Source organism: Epinephelus moara, chromosome 24, assembly GCF_006386435.1.
Source record: "Epinephelus moara isolate mb chromosome 24, YSFRI_EMoa_1.0, whole genome shotgun sequence".
Classification (NCBI taxonomy): domain Eukaryota; kingdom Metazoa; phylum Chordata; class Actinopteri; order Perciformes; family Serranidae; genus Epinephelus; species Epinephelus moara.
In genome coordinates, this window is record NC_065529.1 from 9639108 (window position 1) to 9659660 (window position 20553).

The 20553-nt window shown below is 42.1% G+C and overlaps 1 protein-coding gene across 1 annotated transcript; it reads right to left on the minus strand.

Moving 5' to 3' along the window:
* Positions 1-360: 360 nt before the first annotated feature.
* On the minus strand, positions 361-19451 carry klf15 (Kruppel-like factor 15). The gene is made up of 3 exons (XM_050036939.1): positions 19264-19451; positions 15534-17024; positions 361-3155 (listed from the first exon to the last, which is right to left on the minus strand). Exons 2-3 carry the CDS (start codon positions 16781-16783, stop codon positions 2987-2989), a joined length of 1419 nt encoding a protein of 472 aa, XP_049892896.1. The 5' UTR covers positions 16784-17024; positions 19264-19451; the 3' UTR covers positions 361-2986.
* Positions 19452-20553: the final 1102 nt, after the last annotated feature.

The window sequence follows — 20553 nt, forward strand, 5'->3', positions numbered from 1 at the left end:
GACGTTAACATTTGACCTCTTGGGTGTAAAATATCATCACTTCATCATTATATCCTATTAAACATTAGTGTGAATGAATTCTTGAGTTACTGCCAGGAAGAGGTTTCGTGAGGTCACACTGACCTTGATCTTTGACCACCAGAAACCAATCAGATCATTGCTGAGTCCAAGGTAACATTTGGCTGTATTGTGTGTGATACACTGAGCTTGTTGTGTTGCCTCTGGAGCAAGTAGAGACTAATACACTTACTCAAATACGATGAAATAGGTGTGGCTGGATCAGGGATTGACCCTCGAAACCTCCGTTTGTTGTTCAAGGGTAATGCACAACATATTAAAGACAATGCAGACATGTTTGTTTCTTTTCAGTTTTATTTGTAAATGCATCTTGGATAGAATAAAGAAAAAATATAATATATTCATATGTACTGAAACGTTACGTTATGTACACATTTAGGGTTTACACAAGAAATCTTCACAACCACTGATTTGTTTTAAGATATGGTATCAGAATAGTCTCTGTGTGTTTCCTGGATGCAGCGATGTACACTCCTGCATATTTACATACATTCATAGGATGCAATAAAACACCTGTGTTCACACAAGCATTAAAAATTCAAAAATTGAATGAAAGGAATGATGTACAATGTTGTGTACCCCTGCTTGTTGTCTGTTTACATACATGAATTAGGCATGGACGGCATCATCACACCCCTACATATTCACAGCGGGGCATGATACACACAGCAGACAATGTTTGAGAGCAATAACAAAGTGTATCATGGCCTCAAAAGGGATGTTGTGACTACATTTCCCAGAAGCTCGTTGTCCTGGTAGTTCAGCACCATGGTGTGTAGTGTGTCCGCTGATGTCACCTCAAAGTAACGTTACTGCCGGCTGAGGTCAAAGGCTGTCAGGGTGTCTTCAGTAACAGATAAAGCAGAGTTGAGGCAGAGTTTGTGTCAAGTCGTCAGCAAAATAATTGTTCAAATAGTAATAGCAGACTGAGACATTCAGTTCTGTGGGTATGAACTGACTGACATGGGCCATATTATGACACCTCCTTAACCGTCACTGAAAGGGATAGTTTGTGTTTTTTTGAAGCAGGGTTGTATGGAGTACTTATCCATAATCAGTGTATTATCTACATTAGATGACTGTTGGCATGGCCTCAGTTTTGAGAAGCAGGCAGTAGTACTGCAACGGAAACTAAGCAATGTACCGTGGGGCGGGCAAAAAAACGCATTTTAACCTCCTAAAAAAAGTCCCATCTTAAAAATTCAGCATCAGTTAATGCTATAAAAATAAATAAAACCAGCAGCTCCTGTGTTCAGTGATGTTAAATCACTGTTTTCCTCAATGGTGTCTGGCTTTGAAGAGAGCAACAAAACGGCTTAATTTCCCTGTTGGAAATCACTGTCTGACATCAAGGTAAATTTGTGAAAATACTCTCAATCAGGGATGCATGTTAGTATCGGCATGTCACCGGTATCAGCCCATATCAGCTTTTAAATGACCTATCAGCATCAGCCAACATGCTTTTTCTCATTTTGCACAGTGAATCAATATAACATACATTGAAAAGCATTCTATTTCATGTCTCCATCTGCTGGTGGGTCATCCGAATGGATTCATCATCGGGAGAGTATGCATACATAATATGATGTGAATTCCACTACATTAGACACTTTAAGGTCACTAAAATTAGATGGGGGAAAAAAGTGGATGTATCGATATTGGTATTGATTATCAGTCACTGCACATCAGCATATCAGATAATGCCAAAAAAAAAAATCCCAAATTGTGCATCCCTTCTCTCAATATAGCATACATTTAATCTGATATTGATTTTTAGGTGGGATTTTTTTTTTTGGTGGCTAAAATATATTTTGTTGCTGACCTCTCCACAGCAGTACATTGACTGACATCTACTGTATGTCATACACTATGGATAAGTACCCCATACAACCCCACTTCAAAAAATCCGAACTGTCACTTTCACACCCCACTAAAATATGGATCACTGTAAGGCCTAACCTTCCAAACCACTTGGCTCTCCACTAAGGATTTTGTGGTACGGTAAGGCCAGAAAAGCAATACAAATAGAAGACCAGCAAGTAGATACACATGAATTAGCTTCATAAAACAGATCATGTAACACTGATCAAGGCCAACTGAACAATGGCTGTACGCTTCACCTTTTAGTTGCATTTCACATTTGCACTTCTTGTGGTGCTCTGCTGTTCCTGTCCTCAGGACCCAGCAGGTTTATAAAGTTGCTGTTAAATATAAGAGGAGCCCTGGTAGTTTACCGTGAAATTTCTCCAGTCTCTCTCTGTGCATCAACCCCAAGTTGAATAATAAAGGTATTCTTCAACCATACTGTCAATGAACAGCAAGGCAGCAAAAACTAGGACAAAGCTATCAGAAAAACCTCACAGGAGAAAACTCTGTGGACCCGCGCAGAGTAACTACTCCAGTAGTAGCTAATGAGAATCCAAATGAACTTCCTCTGGCTTCCCAAACATTGCATAAGATGAGGAATGTCCGAGACATTGGCAGCTTTCAAGAAGATAAAAGGCAATTGTTTTGATCCGGGTAGAATGGATACGCAAGACTATTAGCAAAGCTATCACATAATCCAGGCTGAATGAAAATAAGCTTATCTTATCTTCTGCTGAGGCAGGTGATAAGGACAGAACAAACATAAGGAGTACAACATACCAAAGCACCAACAGCAACAACAACCTTTAGCTGATGACAGACAGGATGGTCACTTTGTTGGTTTACTTTTTTACAATAAATTAGAACAATCACAGACAGCTGAAACAAAAAGCAAGGCATGCTTCTGCTCACATATTCAAACTGACTGTACGATGGTGCAAACATTTGGGCACACACCTGTACGTTCACGTTCGCACCCCATGCTCCTGCAACCTATGTCTGCTATGTGATCCCAGCATTGCCAGTGATCTGAATGGGGGCGTCAGTTTGCTGAGCGAACTGTCCGGCTGTTTCGTGGAAAACGATGGACTTTGATGTGTTTTGACAGGTGGTCACTGCGGGCGAACTTCTTCTCACAGACTGGACACTGGTAGGGCTTGACACCTGAATGGGAACGCCGGTGTCGAGACAGCTCGTCTGACCGGGAAAACCTAAAACATGAAAAGACAAATGTAGTCAGAGATGTGGACTTGTGTCACTTGTGTCACAATTCTGATGACTTTGGGCTCAACTTGACAAAATCATAAAAGACTTGCAACTTTGACTTAAAGAACAATCAGCTCATTCACCAGAAAAATGTTGGCATTGCACATTTCTGCAAATATCTTATCAGCATTTATAAACTGATGTACATGAGCTAACTGTCACTGGGGGGTGGAGGGGATGGTGGATATTATGATACTGAGGCGAGACGACTGCAAAGCTGCAGACCACTGTAGACCACTGTCTGAGACAAACAAACAACAAAACTGGTTGCCACAAAAAGCAGTTGTTTTGTCAAGACACATCGCTGTGTTTCCTGCCATAACAGTGCCACGAAAGCAGGAATTTTAAGCCAAAACAAAACTTTTTCTGTGCCTAAACCTAACCTCACATTAACCACAGCTCTTCTAAAACACATAGTAACATGCAAATGTAAAGTATCTGTGGTTTGCAGAAATGTACAATGCCAACATTTTTCCTGGCAACTAGGTTACAACAATGACTCGTGACTTCACTTTAAATTTTTGATTTGGAATGACCTGATAACATAAACCCAAACAAAAAAACTGATGTTATTAAAAGTGTTTAGCAAATCAAATGAACTATCAGCTTTTTCTTATTTTGCACATTAAATTAATATTACATACATTGAAAAGCATTCTATTTCATGTCTCCATCTGCTGGTGTGCATGTATATGATGTTAATTCTGCTACAGAAGAGACTTGATGATCTCTGCTACAGAAGAGACTTGATGATCACTTAAATTAGGTGGGGACAAAAATAGAAATATCGATATTGGTGTTGGTTATCAGTCACATGAGTTGTTATATCAGCGTATCAGATATTGGCAAAAAAAACAATATCGTTCATCCCTACAAACAAATATTACTTGGACCACAGAAAATCGCAGATGAACATTTAATATCCATGATCTCACATTATAGATTGATTGATTATAGACACCACCGACTCTCCATGTAACACTTTGGCCACAGTTTATTTTTATTTTTTTTTTTCCCCAATCATACAATTATTAGAACTCCTAAAATACGTTACTTATAATTTTTTTTTTTTTTGATAGATACAATGCAATTTAACATAGTTCCAGTACAGAGTATGAGACTCATGTGTTGCATAGAGAATTTATAGCTTTTGCTAATTTTCAGTTCTTGTTCCTAGTTGGGCTTTTACATGTAGGCCTACAATGTTATTAAAATGTACAGTTTTAAACATCATAAAATGTGTTTTCCTGAGCCAGTTGAAGGCTCGATATTCATGCACATGTGCACACAGGATCAGGGTAGTACCACCTCCACCTTAGGAAAAAACCCTGACAGTGATTGATAAGAGAAGTCCTACTTTAGTGGTTTGTGTGTCCTCTGACAAAGATCATCCTACTCCATGTGTCAAACCAGTTGCATACAACACAACCAGAAACTGTTCTGTTCATGAGGAAACTATTCTTTTGGCTCCTCTGAACAAACATTGACAAAAACATTTACCTTCAGAGTAAACTTCTCTATGTTTTCTAAGGATATTCAACAGTATCAAACTTGGCCAAGAGTCTCCAGTGAATGATGCAATCACAGATGAAAACCTTGATCTTTTCACCCTTGTGCTGTTGGTCTGTATTTAGGTCAAGCAACCCTGTTTTTCTCAACATGTACAAACGCCAAGGCCAGAAGTTCTCTCACCGAGCTCCACAGCATAATTATGTGTCATAAGCAGGAATGCTTCACACGTTGATGCTACAGCTCATTTGCCTGTAACTCATTTCAACGAGTTAAACATCACAGCAGGGTTAGCATTCAAGGCATACACTACGTGGCTGCAGCCACAGCAATGACAGCTACGCGGCTTCTTCCAAGCAACCTAGTTCTGTGAAACGGACTGTTCCCTGCCAGCCTCTGCATCCCAGATGCTGCGCTGCTGACCTGACAGGATGAGGACTCCATACAATCACACCCTGCAATTAAGCAGCAAAACATAAGGAGCCACAGTAAAAAACTGTGTCATACGTAGATACATCAAGCTCACAGCTATGAGCTAAAGTAACGCTGCAGTAATAGACATGATTAAGTTGCAACATGCAACATCTGACAGCAGTTTAAACAGGAAGAAGCTGCCAATAAAACCATTCAAATAACACCCAAAACACCTACCCCATACTCAAGAGTGAAGAATGAAACAAGCTGATGAAGTCTACACAGTGACTTGAGTATATGCTGCAGTTATTTACAGAGGTTTTGACTCACTGTCCTGTTCCATCTTCTAACCAGAGGACAATTGGTCCATTAGGATCCCATGGGAACTAACACATGTTGCATGCACAGGACATATTTAGTGTGCTGAGGAATGGGCAGTCAGCATTATTACTGCAGGGTGGATGTGGGATGAAATTTTACACATGAACATTAAGAAGCTAATAGTTTAAACAAATGTTTCATATAATGCACTGTCTCCCAGTAAACTGTGTGCATCCAAATCTGATCTCCAAACTGCTTTACATAGTTTGTATAGATGGTCTTATTGTGTGAACAGTAACACCATCACTGCCACTCTGGAGCCTGTTGTTCCAGCATCTGGTTTGGATCTGTTGCTATGCCAAATGACAAAGACTCAGAGAAACAGACGAAATCTATTATGTTTTTTAAAATCCATTTTAGTCCCAACGGAAACAACTTCAAGCAGCTGTCTTTCTTTTAAAAGAATTTGTTTTCATTTTATATCAGCTGAAGGTGCTTTTAGTTAAACGTTTGAATAACAATTAAAAAAAAATCCAAGAAGGCTCCAGTTCTGACTGATTTTCAAGATAAAAGCAGTGTTGGATTGTGTTGGCACATCTGTAGAGGCAGGCAAGAATAAAAATCAGTCCATACTGTGCAGACCTCTTCTTTTGACCTTGAAAGAGAGGGGTGCACTGCATCCAGTAAGGTTCTCTCTTTGTGTGTGTTACACCCAGAAACACCCCAGGGAGTCACCAGCTTCATTCCTCCAACAGTCAGCCTGACAGAGCTAAGTAACATGGCCTGGCCTCTAAAATATCATGCTCACTAGGAAGCCAGAATATTCACCATTATACTGGGCTTTTATGGTAATTAGACATGTAAATAATATAAAGTTGCTAAGTGAATGGCTCTATCCTGTAACTAAGACTTCTCAGAAATACCACTTTTTGACCTGTGTTACACCACATGGTGCAAAATTGCAGTGCCACAAAGGATGATGTGTTTTATATCACTACCAACAAACCATGCCAGATGCCAAACCCTGATGGTAATGCTGCCTTTAAACTGGTAATGCTGTTAAAAACAAACCATCCATCCATTCTTATTATTTTGTTCTCTTTGTGTGCTCTACAGTGTTAACTGTGTGCATTTGTGAATATGAGCATCTTTCCTTCGATGCCACCACTTTGTTATAATCACATGGAGCTTTAAATCTAAATATCCCTTCATGGAGGGAGAGTGAGTAAGTTTTGCTGACTAAAGACGGATTTATACCTGTGTGGCCTACACTGTTTAATCAATCAATCAATTTTATTTATTTCTGTTATGAGCATTTATAATAAATAAATAATAATAATAATACATTGGATTTATATAGTGCTTTTCAGCATACTCAAAGATGCTTTACAGAGAACAACAGCATTAAAAAATCCATAGGGAAGTAGAGCAGGAAATTATGCAGAAAGGGCAAAATGCACTGATTTTAGAGGTTGTAGGCAGTTTTGAAAAGGTGCGTTGGGAAACCTGGGATGATGTAACATTGAGCCGGGAGTTGATAGCCAGTAGCCAAGGGCTTGTTGACCAGAGTGCCAGCCATAACAGGATGACCATAAGCATGGCGGGTGTGGAGGGCTGAGTGCCGTAGTTGTACTCACGAAGAATGAGCTGAAGGTAGAAGCTAATGTAGGTGTGGAGACTGGAGAAGCAGCAAGGACCGGGCACTGAGGTGGACTGCTAATGTTAGCTGCTAACGCTAGCAGCTGAATGACAGTCTAGCTGCCAGCTAACCAGCCAACTCGGGAGAAGACAGTCGAGTCATAAAAGTCGTCACACTGATTAAGAAGAAGATGCCAGGATTTGCAGTGGCAGTGGATCTATACTTGTGGTGTGTCTGTGTCACTCTGCAGTTACACCTCCAAAACACTGGTGAGGTTTCTATGAAGTACTGTAAAGTTTAATTGATTCAAAACAACAGTGACAATTTGAAACACAAGTACAGAAATTGGCTCCATCCAACTGTCTTATACTAAACTATAGTACTATATAGTTATATTATATTGTTTCCAAACAATTGCAACATGCTAACATTATCAGCACAAGCCTATGGCATTTTACATTGTATAAATTAGCCTAGCAACTAACGGAGATTTCCTCTACTCATATGAAGCCAGGATAAATCACACACAAGACTTAAGATGCAATTTTGTGGGGGCTTTTTTGTCTTCACAATTTATTGTTTCTTATCTGTCAAATAAAAGTAAATAAAAGCTTCACCTCTGCTGAGGGAAATGGTTTTCTGCTTACAAACACAGACAGGGGGTCTGTCTCACAGTGAGGTGTAGTTACATTTCTGGAGAGGTGCCTGTCAGGCTACAGCGTAGGCTCTACGCTGTAGGTACAACGTCGATTACACGCAGCAGTATAAATCCGGCTTAAACGATGCCCCTGAAAACGATGTAGCTGTATCTGATGTGCTCAAGGCTGGATAACCAACTGTCCTGGTGCCCCAGCCCCCAGGGGCCCCACAAGCTCCAAGTTCATTGCATTTCAGAGGGAAGCTACTCTCTCTGGAGCTGTTCCCACTGATCATTTAATACAACTCTCCTCTGACTGGTGGAGGTTGTGTAGCCATGGGCCACTATCGGAGCGTGCAATCGATTTGAGATGAATGAAGTCATAAACAGTATGGCTGTGAACAAATGTCCCCCTGAGGATGTAATACAGACCTGTCAGCACCTATTCATTTCGAAAGAGCAATGGACAATGGGGAAACACCAACATTTATGTCATCACTCACGCCAACCAGTGGTGTAGCTTCAAAATCGTTTTAGCTTGCCATGGTATCTGTTAACTAGCTAAAAGACGTTAGTGCTAATGTGCTAACGTTTGTAGCCTCGTAGTAAAGTTAGTAGCATTAGCTAGTTGTACTAGTTAGCACAGCTTCACTGCAGCGTTGTGGGACGCCGGGGGAATTAATCCATTATTGTAGCTAATCGAGCTCCACTAATGGTGTAGTGTAACAGGGTTGCCAACTCTCACGCATCTGGCGTGTGACACACGCATTCACCTTGCATCTCACGGTCTCACTCTGCCCAACCAATTCTCACGCCAGCAACGAAAGCTGGAAAAAAGGCTGGCAGCTGAGTATTTTATATTAGTTTCAAACAGCCAGCGCACCGAGTGGGCGGAGTTGAAGTTTGCAGCCAGACTTCAGAGAGGGGAGAGGAGAGGAGAGGGGCAGACTCCGCCTGACCAGCGTACCGGTTGAATGAAATGGAGTGCAGCCAAATGTTTCTGTGTACAACTACTCTTTGATTGTTGTGAAATCCACAATTGCGCTTTGATTGGGCAGCTCTAGTCTCACAGTCAGCTGATTACAGGCTGTTTCATGCACCGGGGAGGACGTGACTTTTCAAGTGAACTGAGAGACGCTTGACTGAAAGAGCAGGGTCAGGGAGGAGACAGTGGACCAGAGGCCAGCAGGGATGATCATGCAGGGTCTTCACAGGTGAGGAGAGATTATAACTGGCTGAGAGAAAATATCTATAGCATAAAAGTGACTGAGATTAATTTCCACAGCAATTTCACTACTACTATTCCTAAATCTATTTCAAAATTTTGCTTTCCACATATTTTTTTAATCTTTATTGCCACAATAGAAAGAGCAGGGTCAGGGAGGAGACAGTGGACCAGAGATCTGGAAGGATGATCATGCAGGGTCTTCACAGGTGAGAAGAGATTATAACTGGCTGAGAAAAAAAGTGACTTTGCGATTCATTTCCACAGCTATGTCAAAAAGGCATTTGGAGAGCTTTGTAAACATCAAAAATGAAATGAAATGGCCTAGGTCTAGGCACTCTTAGACTTGGATAGTCTAGAAATATATCATGAAATGCTCTTTAGACTACAATAATACACAAAATATAGTATTATTCCCAAAATAATGTTTTAGTTAGGTCTTAATCAAAATATATTCAACCATTTCAACCATGAATTTTGCTTTAAATCCAAAATGGGTCTTGTGTCTATAAAGTAATAGGCTATATGCCACATAGAGTGACTGAACTAGTTAAAACCAGAAACTAGGACTTGCCTGAGCTGAATGCAGGTTCACTTGTGAAGGCCCTGCAAGTCAGGGTGGCTTTGAAGGAATGTAGGTATTGCGTATCTCCAGAATGCTACCCCTAAACCCACTAGAATGCAGGAAATCACATCTAACACATCCAAAATTGTCTGGGGGAGGACCCCCAGACCCCCACTATACCACCATTGTCTCTCTCTGTGTGGTATTTGTATGTAACGTTTTAGGCCCTATCCATCTCCAGCAGGCGCCCCAAAAATCCGTTAGGATGCAGGGATCAGGATTGCATCTATCAAATCAGTTGACAACAAAAATTTGTTTGTCAACTCCCCTAGGAAGTTTGTATGTTTGTCACCTTTTTCACCCATGATGAGTTTGCACCCCTGAATAACCCTTCCATTTTCATTCCTTTACGGGTCATTCTGACTGACGATAATATAATTTCTGTAATACCATGATACCGTGAAACTACGATAGTTTCTGAGACATTATCGTACTGTAAAAATCTCATATTATTTGCAATCCTACCCTCAGCCCTAACTAAGGCCCTACTTATATTAGTTTATCCTGCATGCATGGTGCATATTCCAAAATGAATGCATAGGCGGTAGGTCCTAGGAGTTAATGGAGGCTTGAGAGTTTTTGCCTCAAGGTCGCCTCACAGGTTAAATCCAGTCATGGTTGTCCTAAGTTAATCATAATTTAGTTTTAAAGTGTATAAATTTTCATGCTATATAATGAAAAGACACTAATTGTACCCACCAGTTCCTTTACATTTGTGATGCTAGAGTCCTTATAGTATTTAACATAGCATTTAGTGTTAGCATGGAGCAACGGAGCCACTGATCTACAGCTCTGGGGACATGAGAATGGTTCTAGTGTCTATGTTCCCACAATATGAAGAGCAAAGCTGACCAGCAAAACACTCTACCAAACATGTGAAATCAGACTTTTTGGGAGACTGGTCTACCTAAAGGAGGCTCTCTGCACTGTATGCTTTAAATATACAGTACCATGCTCAGTGCATCGTTCCATCCAGCCAATCCCTCTCTGTTCCTCTCAGTCTGTGTGAGGAACCTCAACTGATCCCTCTCTTCTCTTTCATGCAGCGTGGCAGCCTGGACGTTCCTAGCCCACAGTCATGGTAACTATTCAACACTTTGTCTTTGTTAGCTCCACTTCCTCACTGCTGCTCCCTTCAAGTGATTGTGTGCAAAACTGAAACAGGCCCTTTTCTCCCCCTCTATCAGCCTCTCTTAACCCCCTCTGCCACCACCACTTTTTCCTCCTGTCTTTTCTTTTAAAAAAAGTATCTCAGATACTCTCTGCTCCTCATCTATTTGCTTGCTTTTTCACAGTTTCCCAACGTTTTTTCCTATGGCCGGCCCCCTCATTTACCCCACTGCATACAGCAGGTTACACACACATCCACCCACACACACACACACACACACACACACACACACTGGGTTCTCACACACACTTCCATCCAAACTACATCCTGCCTTTTGTGAGTAGACAAGAGCCCTTTGTTAGTGGGAACACACAGCCTGCATTACTACTGCACAAATTTCTGCAGCTCCCCTCATGTATCAGGATGCACACAGCATTACAAGTACAGTGCATGGCTGATGGGGGGTTGCCAGGTTGGTGCTATATGGAACAACTATAAAGCTTTTAAGGGATATTATTGATCACTCAGTACCTGCATCCAAGTTTAAAAAATGTTTGAATATTCAAAGAAGAGGCTCCTCAAAAACTGATCTGTGCAGGCTGTGGCAGGTAGAATGTAAATAACAAACGGCTCACTGTCTGGGGTAGTTTTGACTAACGTGTTCTTACAAGTAAATGTAAGCATACCATATGCATACATCAATGCACACATGCAAAGCACATGGCACACACACACACTGACTGACAGGTTTTAGTACTGAGGGCTAGTACTAAGATTCATATTTTTCCTAATTACCTCCACTAAGGAGGTTATGTTTTTGGTTCAGTTTGTCTGTTTGCCAGTTGTGTTAAAGAAAAACTACTGGTTTTTACTGGTTTTTACTAGTTTTATGAAACTTGGTTAAAGGGTGCTGCATGGGCCAAGGAAAAAAACATTACTTTCTTGAGCAGATCTGAATCACCAGGCATAGGGTTTGGCTGATAGACGTTGCCATCATCCATCGCTGATGGCTGTCAGTCATCAATCAGTGAGCCTGACATTTTGATCATGACCAGTGTTTTTTGTAACTTTGTAACTTTTGTAACTTGTTACAAAACACGTTACAGTGATATATAATATTATAGCAGTAACAAAGTAATATAACTTGTTACCAACAGCATTTCGGGTAATATTATTACATTTACAATGTTACATAATGCGTTACCACCTGAAATAAAATGTTTATGGTTTTTATTTTTCATTTATCCACACAGACCCACACCATTCAACTTCTGCCAGTGCGCCACCAAAAAGAATATCCCTCTGAAGGTTACTGTGTCATTATGTCATTACAGACTACATTATAGAAGGGTCCCGGTTATCGACACATCTGGACATATGCTGGACTGTGCGTTATCATGTTCAGTATGTTTCCATTTATACACCAGTAATGTCTACAATGTATCCCATACTGCTTTTGCGTCTTAATGCTGCTAGAAAGCAGCAGGGAAAAGGAGCTGGCTTCCGGTTTGTTTTTTTCCTCGTCCTGGTGATTGGCACATCTGGGTGATGTTAGTATATGTTAGATGTGTTTCCATTCACATCACCTAAAACTGCAGAGCAACGCCGGCACACAGTCCCGTTCTTATGCATAAGTCTCTCTCTGGTTCTGTTGTAGCTGACCACAGCACACCAGGAACCTGCAGGTGGGTCTTCCACCTCTGATGTATTAATTTGCGCTCGTCATAATGACTAATCAGCATGCCATTCTGTTTGTTGTGCTAACCTCAATATTTGTTTATTGTGTTTCATGTCATAGGCCCACAAATATTTATCCATATCTCATAATTTACAGACTTTGATCCTCTGCCTTACCGTCACTGTGTCCAGGGCTTTTCATTTATTTAGGGGGGTCTAGGCTTTTAAATGGTTCTTCTTCATCAGGCTATTATTAATACAAGCAGGGGATTTTAATACAAAGTGGTAACCACTGTATGTGAATACATGAATGGGCCAGACCTGCGCAGCACTGGATTTGTAATGCTTCTGTGCTTTGATTACCTGCTGTGAAACAATATGACACTTATCCATTTAAAATGAACATTAGTTCTTCTGAGCTCATTATGGTCACAGTAATACAAAAGCAGTGTAATAAGTAACTTATTACTCTACACAGAGAGTAATATTGTAAAGTTTTGGGTGCTTAAAAAGTAACAGTTCATATTTACTAGGGAAAACGGTCCTCGGTAAAATATTGAACCGTCTGACCCTGCACTGATCAATACGCCCTCATGGACCGCGGGTTTTCAGTTTTGCAATTAATTTTGCATTGATGGCCACTGTGTGTGTGTGTGTGTGTGTGTGTGTGTGTGTGTGTGTGTGTGTGTGTGCCTATCCACAGGCCGAGTCCATGGATGTATAAAGATAACGGCCGAGTCAGCCTGCTGCACAAAAGCCCTCCCTGCGAGTTAATGTCCAATTACTGTTGTGGCTCCGCCCACTCACCCCTCACACTGTTGTGACTGGAGCCGCGGAAAGTGACGTTTGCCTCACACTAAAAGAAGCAGAAAAAACAAACATAGAGAGCCATGGCAAAGCCAAGCGTAGGAGTTGAGAGACATAAGTTTGAAGTAGCACCAGCTTATACAAATCTCTGGTGTGGGATCATTTCGGTTTCACTGTTGATGTCTAGTGTTTCCCCTACCATTATATTAGGGGGGCACCCCGCCCCGTACCTTGTCCTTTTATTAAACAAACTAAATAGCCTTATGTTATTTTTTATATTTTTTTTTTATTTACACGCACACACACACACACACACACACACACACACGCATGCAAACGCACACACACACAGGTGAGCACACAAGAGCGCGCCCTGGGCCGCATTTTCCTGACCGACAATTATAACCAAGCCAGTCTATGAATAGCAATGAAATAATGAGTATAAGCCTGCAAAATGAGAGGAGCTGCTGATTCTTGAAGTATGTTCAATAAATAACAAGTAAAAACAAAACAAAAAAAGAAACACCAATTTAAAAACATCAGTATCGGCAGTTGGTCAAATTGTTATTCTAAACATCAGTATCAGCCCAGAATTTCAAATTTGTTGCATCCCTAGTTCAAAATGAATTTGTACATTTTATTATCATTTTACAATGTCATATATATTATTGTTTATTCTTCTGAAGAAGTTCATTTGTAAATCTTTTTATTGATTATGATTTATATGATAATATAAGTACAACATGTTACTGAAAGCAAATTAGCACATATTGTTATCCATTTTTTTTATTGTTAGCTAGGTTGTTTATTTGCATTTTGGTCATAAACGTGCAGTATTGCTGAGCTGCAACAAAGAGCATTTTTTTCGGAAACTTTAGAAACGTTGGTGTGATACGTATGAAACATGCAAATGAACATTTTATTCTGGTGACAGGACAGCTTACACAATCCTGTTTGTTTGTCCAGTCCAGTGGTTTAAGAGAACATGGCTGAGGAAGTGAAACACTGCACACATTTTACCAATTTGAGTCTCACTGGCTGACCTGATGTCCTCAGGAAAACAGCCAACTCAACTCTGGCAACTCTGGGCTTAATTCACACTCCATCACACACACACACACACACACACACACACACACACACACACACACACACACACACACACATACACACACACACACACACACTTTCAGACTGGTGAATGTAAAAAAGAACCTTACTTTATTGAGCAAAGAAATTGCCTCACTGATGGAGACGCCTGAGTTCTCTCCATTACATAGCAGGTTCCAAATTAGATCTTGCTGCTTTATACTAAGCATACACAAATACACACACACGCACACACACACACACACACACACTCATACTGCCCCAGCAACTGCACAGCTGTCGAGTCTCACCATGAAGTGCCCATGTTGTGCCCATGTGACTGCAGCCCACATGCTCCGTCCCAGATTTAGTTTAACCCCCCCCCCCCAATAACAAAAAACACCCAGCTATTCTTGCACAGATATCTCACTGCCTGACACCAAGTATGACAGTGCAAGCAAACCTGTTTATATTGCATCTGCATCACATCATTCCATTTAACACTTCTGAGGCTGCAACACTTTAAGATCTCTTCAGCTCCAGGGCTCAGTGAAAAGAAAACACTCTGATTGGTTGTGCTCTGCTTTTCTATTACGGATCCTTGGATAACTGTGAGCGTCCTGTCTCGTTGCTTCTTGCTCCACAAACAGAGAACCAGTAAAGCCTTGCTTGCATGGTAATGAACCCTATTAAGAATAATGACATTCATATGGTTATATGGTCTCTAAATTTTTAGTTGCTTGGAGCTTTGGGAGGGTGAGGGATGGGTCTGACTCTCAAGACCCTTGAGGTCCCCTCACCAGTGCTACTACATGACCCTCAGAGCAACAGATCAGTTCAAGTGTCAGTTAAAATTTGCACCAGCATTGGTTCCATTAAGCAACATGACACTATGCACAGCACATACACATGCCCCACTGGCATATAATTACTGCAGCCTCTAAACTGGCTACACTAACAAATGGGCGTTAAGCCATTTTAAATCAAGCTGATGCACACTGAAGTCTGCTGTTTTTGCCCAGTCCTGCAGATAAACCTTTAAACCGGCTTTACATAACCAGTCATAAATAAGAGTCTAACCTGGTGAGATAACAAACGCATAAACATAAAAAGCTTCAGTGTTCAATTCTAGTCATTATGAAGGGGCAGAGATGATTGTATCTGTGAGCTGAATGCTTGATGTTGTCATCCAGCAGCCTGTATGTTCCAATGCACAAAGCAATACAATCATTCATTCAGTTAGTTCACACTTCCCTCACCAGTACCCACCTCCATCCACAGCCCTGCCAATTGCAGGCGAAAGGCTTTTCCCCCGTGTGCCTCCTCAGGTGGGCCTTCAGATGGCTGCTCTTGGTGTACATCTTGGTGCAGCCAGGAAAAGTGCATTTGTGCATTTTGATAAGATCCGCCACTGGGTTCTTCTGGAACTTTTGACCTCCAACAAGAATCCCTGATCCCTGGCTGGCTGAGTTATCCCCAAGCCCGTGAGGCTTGGCTGCAATGGGGACAGGGGCAATGCGTACAAACTTGGAGGAGATATTAAGGCTGGGGGAGGGCAGGATGTGGGGCACCAGGGCAAAGGTCTGGCCTTGGATGTTGACCAGTAGCTGTGCAATTTTGATGTCTGAGGCTGAGGCAGGCGGCGGGGGCTGGGCTACTGAGGTGAGAGGTGCTACTGTTGGCTCCTGCTTGATGTGAAGGGGCTGAATCTGTAGGATAACCGGCATTCCACTGCTGTTTGTGCTACTGTCTGCTGGTGAGGGTTTGTTGGCTGATGCCTTCTTGGCCCCTGTGCTGGATTCATGTGCGGGGTTAACTGATGTAGTTTTGGTCTCACTGGAGGCAGCAGTGGCCAGGCCAGCAGTGCTAGCAGTGGGGACAGTTTGGTCTGAATACTTTGCCTCTGGCTCCAGCTTAGGCTCAGGGGAGGTGTCCCTGCACCACTCCAAACCAACTTCTAGACCAAGAGCTTCCTCCAATCCCACTCCCATCTCCGCACAACCCTCTCTGATCTCCTGCTTCATCGTTACCACGTCCATATTCTCCTCCAGAAATTCCTCAATCTCTTCCAGTGTGGGCTGAAAAGACCCTCCAAGTTGTTCCTCTGTCTCCACATTGGACCATGTTAGGAAGTCAAAATTTTCCTCCTTTACAGTCTCGCGTTTTGAGGGCTCATCTCTCCGTGATTCCCAGAAAAAAGTGGATAAGGGTATAGGTGCCACAGAGCCTGCCAGCACACTGTTGGCACCACCTAAGGAGGCCTTGGACAGCAAATGATCCAGGATGCTGTCCTGGCTCTCAGCACTAGAGTTGCTGCCGTAACTGGAGCTGAGCACCTGGGAGTCTGGGCTGGAACAGGACCGAGGGCTGGATGACTCGCTCAGGTCGTCCTCAGAAAAAGGCGACGGCATCACCTGGTAGGAACTCAGGTCTGTCACCATGTCAGACAGCTGGTAGGCCTGTGGAGAGCCACTGTAAGGAAGACAAGTCCCCTCACTTACTGGGGAGTTATCTACCATCCCTGGACAGTGCCAAATGGCTGTCTCCTGTTGGACTCGGAGTCTGTATTTAGGAGGATTTGTGAGATAATTATTCCTTGTGCTACTGGGAATGCTGGGCCAAACAAACCCAGGTCACCAAGGCCACACTTCCCACTGCAGTGAGATAGTGAAACACCTGGTGTACTCCCTCGGGGTGGAAAAAGTAAGTGGGGGAGAAACAGTCCTACAATCCAAGGTCTCCAGCCAAGATTGACTTTGTCTAAACAGAAATAAAGAGAGACAGTAAGAAGTATGTTAATCTTAATCCCACACATGCACACTGCTAAATTTCAAAAGACTAAAAAGGGGAAGATTTAGTGATGTCTAGCAGGGAATTGCAAATTGCAACCATCTAATACTCCTCCCAGTGAGCATTTCTTGAGTGTTTATTGCTCAGGAGGTTTTTACCAGGAGCTGAATTATCCACAGAGGTCTCCGAAACAAATGGACCCGGTGATTTAAACCAGTATAAACACTGAATAAAGCAGTTTCAAGTTACAAATCAGTGTATCTCCAACACTGTTTGGCATGTCAGCTTGTCCACCCCCTGCTAATGTGTGTTCATTATTTTTCTTAAGAATCAAACATTCAGGAGATTTTTACTGGGAGCTGAATTATCCACAGAGATCTCTTCCTCTCCATAACAGACATACCAGGGGATGAAAACTGGTATAAACGCTGAATAACGCAGTTTCACTTTACAAACCAGTGTAACTTTGGCAACGCTTTTGTTAACGTTCCTGCACTGGTTGTGGCATCCAGGAACATCACCAGCAGACACAGGAGGATACCTAGTGCGTAATACATAGACATGAAAGGCCACTGACAGAGGTGCGATATGTAAGGACTTCGGATGAGAACGTGTTGGAATGTCCCTATGTGGAACCAGTGTTTGGTTTGTCCTTTATGGGCTACTGTAGAAACATGGTAGTGCAATATGGCGATCTCCATAAATGTGGACCTGTTGCCCATGTAGGTATCAACGGCTTATTGTAAGGTAACAAAAGCACTATTCTTATTATCAGGTCACTCTACACTTAAAACAAACATGCTGGCAGTATGATATGCTGTTGGTCTGCGTACACTGATGATGGCTCTTTAACGGAAACACATCTGTTTCTATGCATTTTTGTAGAGATGTGCGATATTGGATTTTTTGCAGATATCTGATGATACATAACAACTCATTTGGCCGATAAACAATACCAATATCAATCCACTTTTTGCCCACCTAAGTTTGGTGATCATCAAGTCTCTTCTTTAGTGGGACTAACATCATGTTATGCGTGCATACTCCTATCATGATGGCCCACCAGCAGATGGAGACATGAAATGAAATACTTTTGTTGATTGATTCCCTTTAAAGCCATTATCTGCTGATACCGATGACGTGCTTATATTATTGTGCATCCCTACATGTTTGCCCATTTTAAATAAGTGAAATTTTCTGAGTGCTGGTATTCTAATTGTTTGCAGATTCTCGCCACAACCGTGCACCTCTACACAGTCTAAGATTTTTGGAGCTGCGCCCACTTCTGTTTTTCATCACATTCTACACCAAAGAGAACCTATTTATTATTCCATTTCTGCCAATATGTCCCCCTAAATCCTACACACTGCACTTTAAATGTAAGAAGATAGCCTACATCATCATATGTGAACTGAAAATCATTCTCACCCTACTCTCGACAAAATCCACCCCCACCCGCCCTCCCTGTCCAGGGGCCCCTACACGGTCTGACTGACCGACAGTAAACCCGGCCAGAGGAAGAAGAAAAAAAAAAAAATTATAAGACGACACCGCATGAGGCAGCCGGGAGCAGTGTGTGTAAATCACCAGCTCTGCTTGTTTACGGTACACTTAAAGGGCAGCAAATCCGTCACATCGCCGCCTCTGAAGTTCGAATGACGAACATTGTATACATTGGTCATCAGAGTTATCATTACAGAGTGCAGGCTGGTGTTCGTGTCGCCTCCTGCGGGCACATTTTGATTCATTTCACATGTTCACAGAGAGGAAAGCACTGTTCTTATTACTGAATTACACATTCTTACACAGTCGGGGTCTTACGTTTCTCATTACAATGTCCACAAAACGTGATATTTTTAAAAGCACAATAACAATAATTACAATTATCCATTAACTGTTCGGCACCAGTAGATTTTGCAGGCAAGGTGGATCAGAGAACTTAGAAATCCCGTCACACGCGTAGCTGCAAACCAAAACACATTCATTTACATTGTGCTGTTCGCCCTCCAATATAAACAGTCCACAACATCTGACTGTGCGCCGTGTTTTCCTGTCCCCTCCCGCGCTGCATAACGCATGAGTAGGCGCGCGTCTCCGCTCTCAACGTAAACATGTTTTCGTCCAGCCTGCAGCATATGGCACCGAGCAGACACACGCGCACCCTGCACCCCCTAGCCCACTATTACATAAAACAAACCTCCGGTCTTACCTTGTTGAATCAAAGCAAATATAATCCCAAATCAAAATGCGCAAGGAGGATTGTTTTTATCTGTAGCATCCGACGTGGCAGTGTGTTGCCAGAGCAGGTTTTGCCCTTGAGACTCGCCATGCAGTGCAGCAGCACCGTTCAGACTGGACTGTGCGCCGACTGAGTTGTACTATATGACCGTCACATGACTGCCAGTGTGTGTTACAGGGTTACTGTAGTGAGAAATAAGAGGCTGCTGCTGAAGGCTCGTCCCCGCTCTGCGGCCTCATTGGTCGGTTTTGGTGGGATGGAGGCGGGTCCGTCTGGGCTGTCACTCAGAGGCTCTGCTGCGTGGACCAACATGTGGAACGCCTCGGTGAAGGCAGCTGAGCTCAAACCTGTTTTCGTGTTAAAGAACAACCACAAGAGAGATATAAATAAAGTGTGTCAGATGGATTCAGGGATTCGTGTTTTTCTTAGCAGAAATACAGTTTAAAGGGGCTCTATATGAAATTCAAAGTATGAGTTGTCCACACATGGTTCTCAACAGGGGCGTTGCCAGCATTTGAGGACATCCGGGCCTTAGCCCAGACAATTTTAAGAGTTGGGGGAAAATCAAGGATTATTACAAATAGGGCAATATGACTGACTATTACCAATCAAGCACTCCAAAACTCAGTGAAACAGATCATCTAATGTCATCTGATTTTGTACTGAAACACTCAAAAACTCAATGAGACAGATCATTAGTTAGCTAAATTTGTAAAGGTAATCTTAATTTTGTTGCATACTCTCAATGGATACTCATCTGTGGCCGTTTTATAATGAATGCAAAGCCACAGTTCCTGTGACAATACACCAGGATGCAGATTTTAGTTAGTTTTAGTTTATAAGAGCTCAGTTGCATACATGCATATGTACCACACTAAAACACCTTATTACTATAGCATAAAGTCAAAGGAGGTCAGAATAGCCCATATATTAATAGTGTGAGATTTCAGGATTTTAGAGAAATATAATTTAATTGCTTTACATATCCACAGATGAATGCCTCTTAATAAAAAAGGTAAAATATCTTGCGAGAACTGTATGCATCTTCCGGCACCTGCTCCCCTTGTTGCTGCCTCACTCCTTCCACCAGAAAGCTACTGGAGAGAGTAAAAGAGACAGTGTCAGTGAAATTAACATCCAAATTAATAACAGCATTAGACTTGAGCATGAGCTTCTCCTTATGGCCACCCACTTTTGCAGTGAATGAAATACTGTGGGGGTGAGCTAGCTAGCATGGCTCAGGCTGCAACAACTTACTGG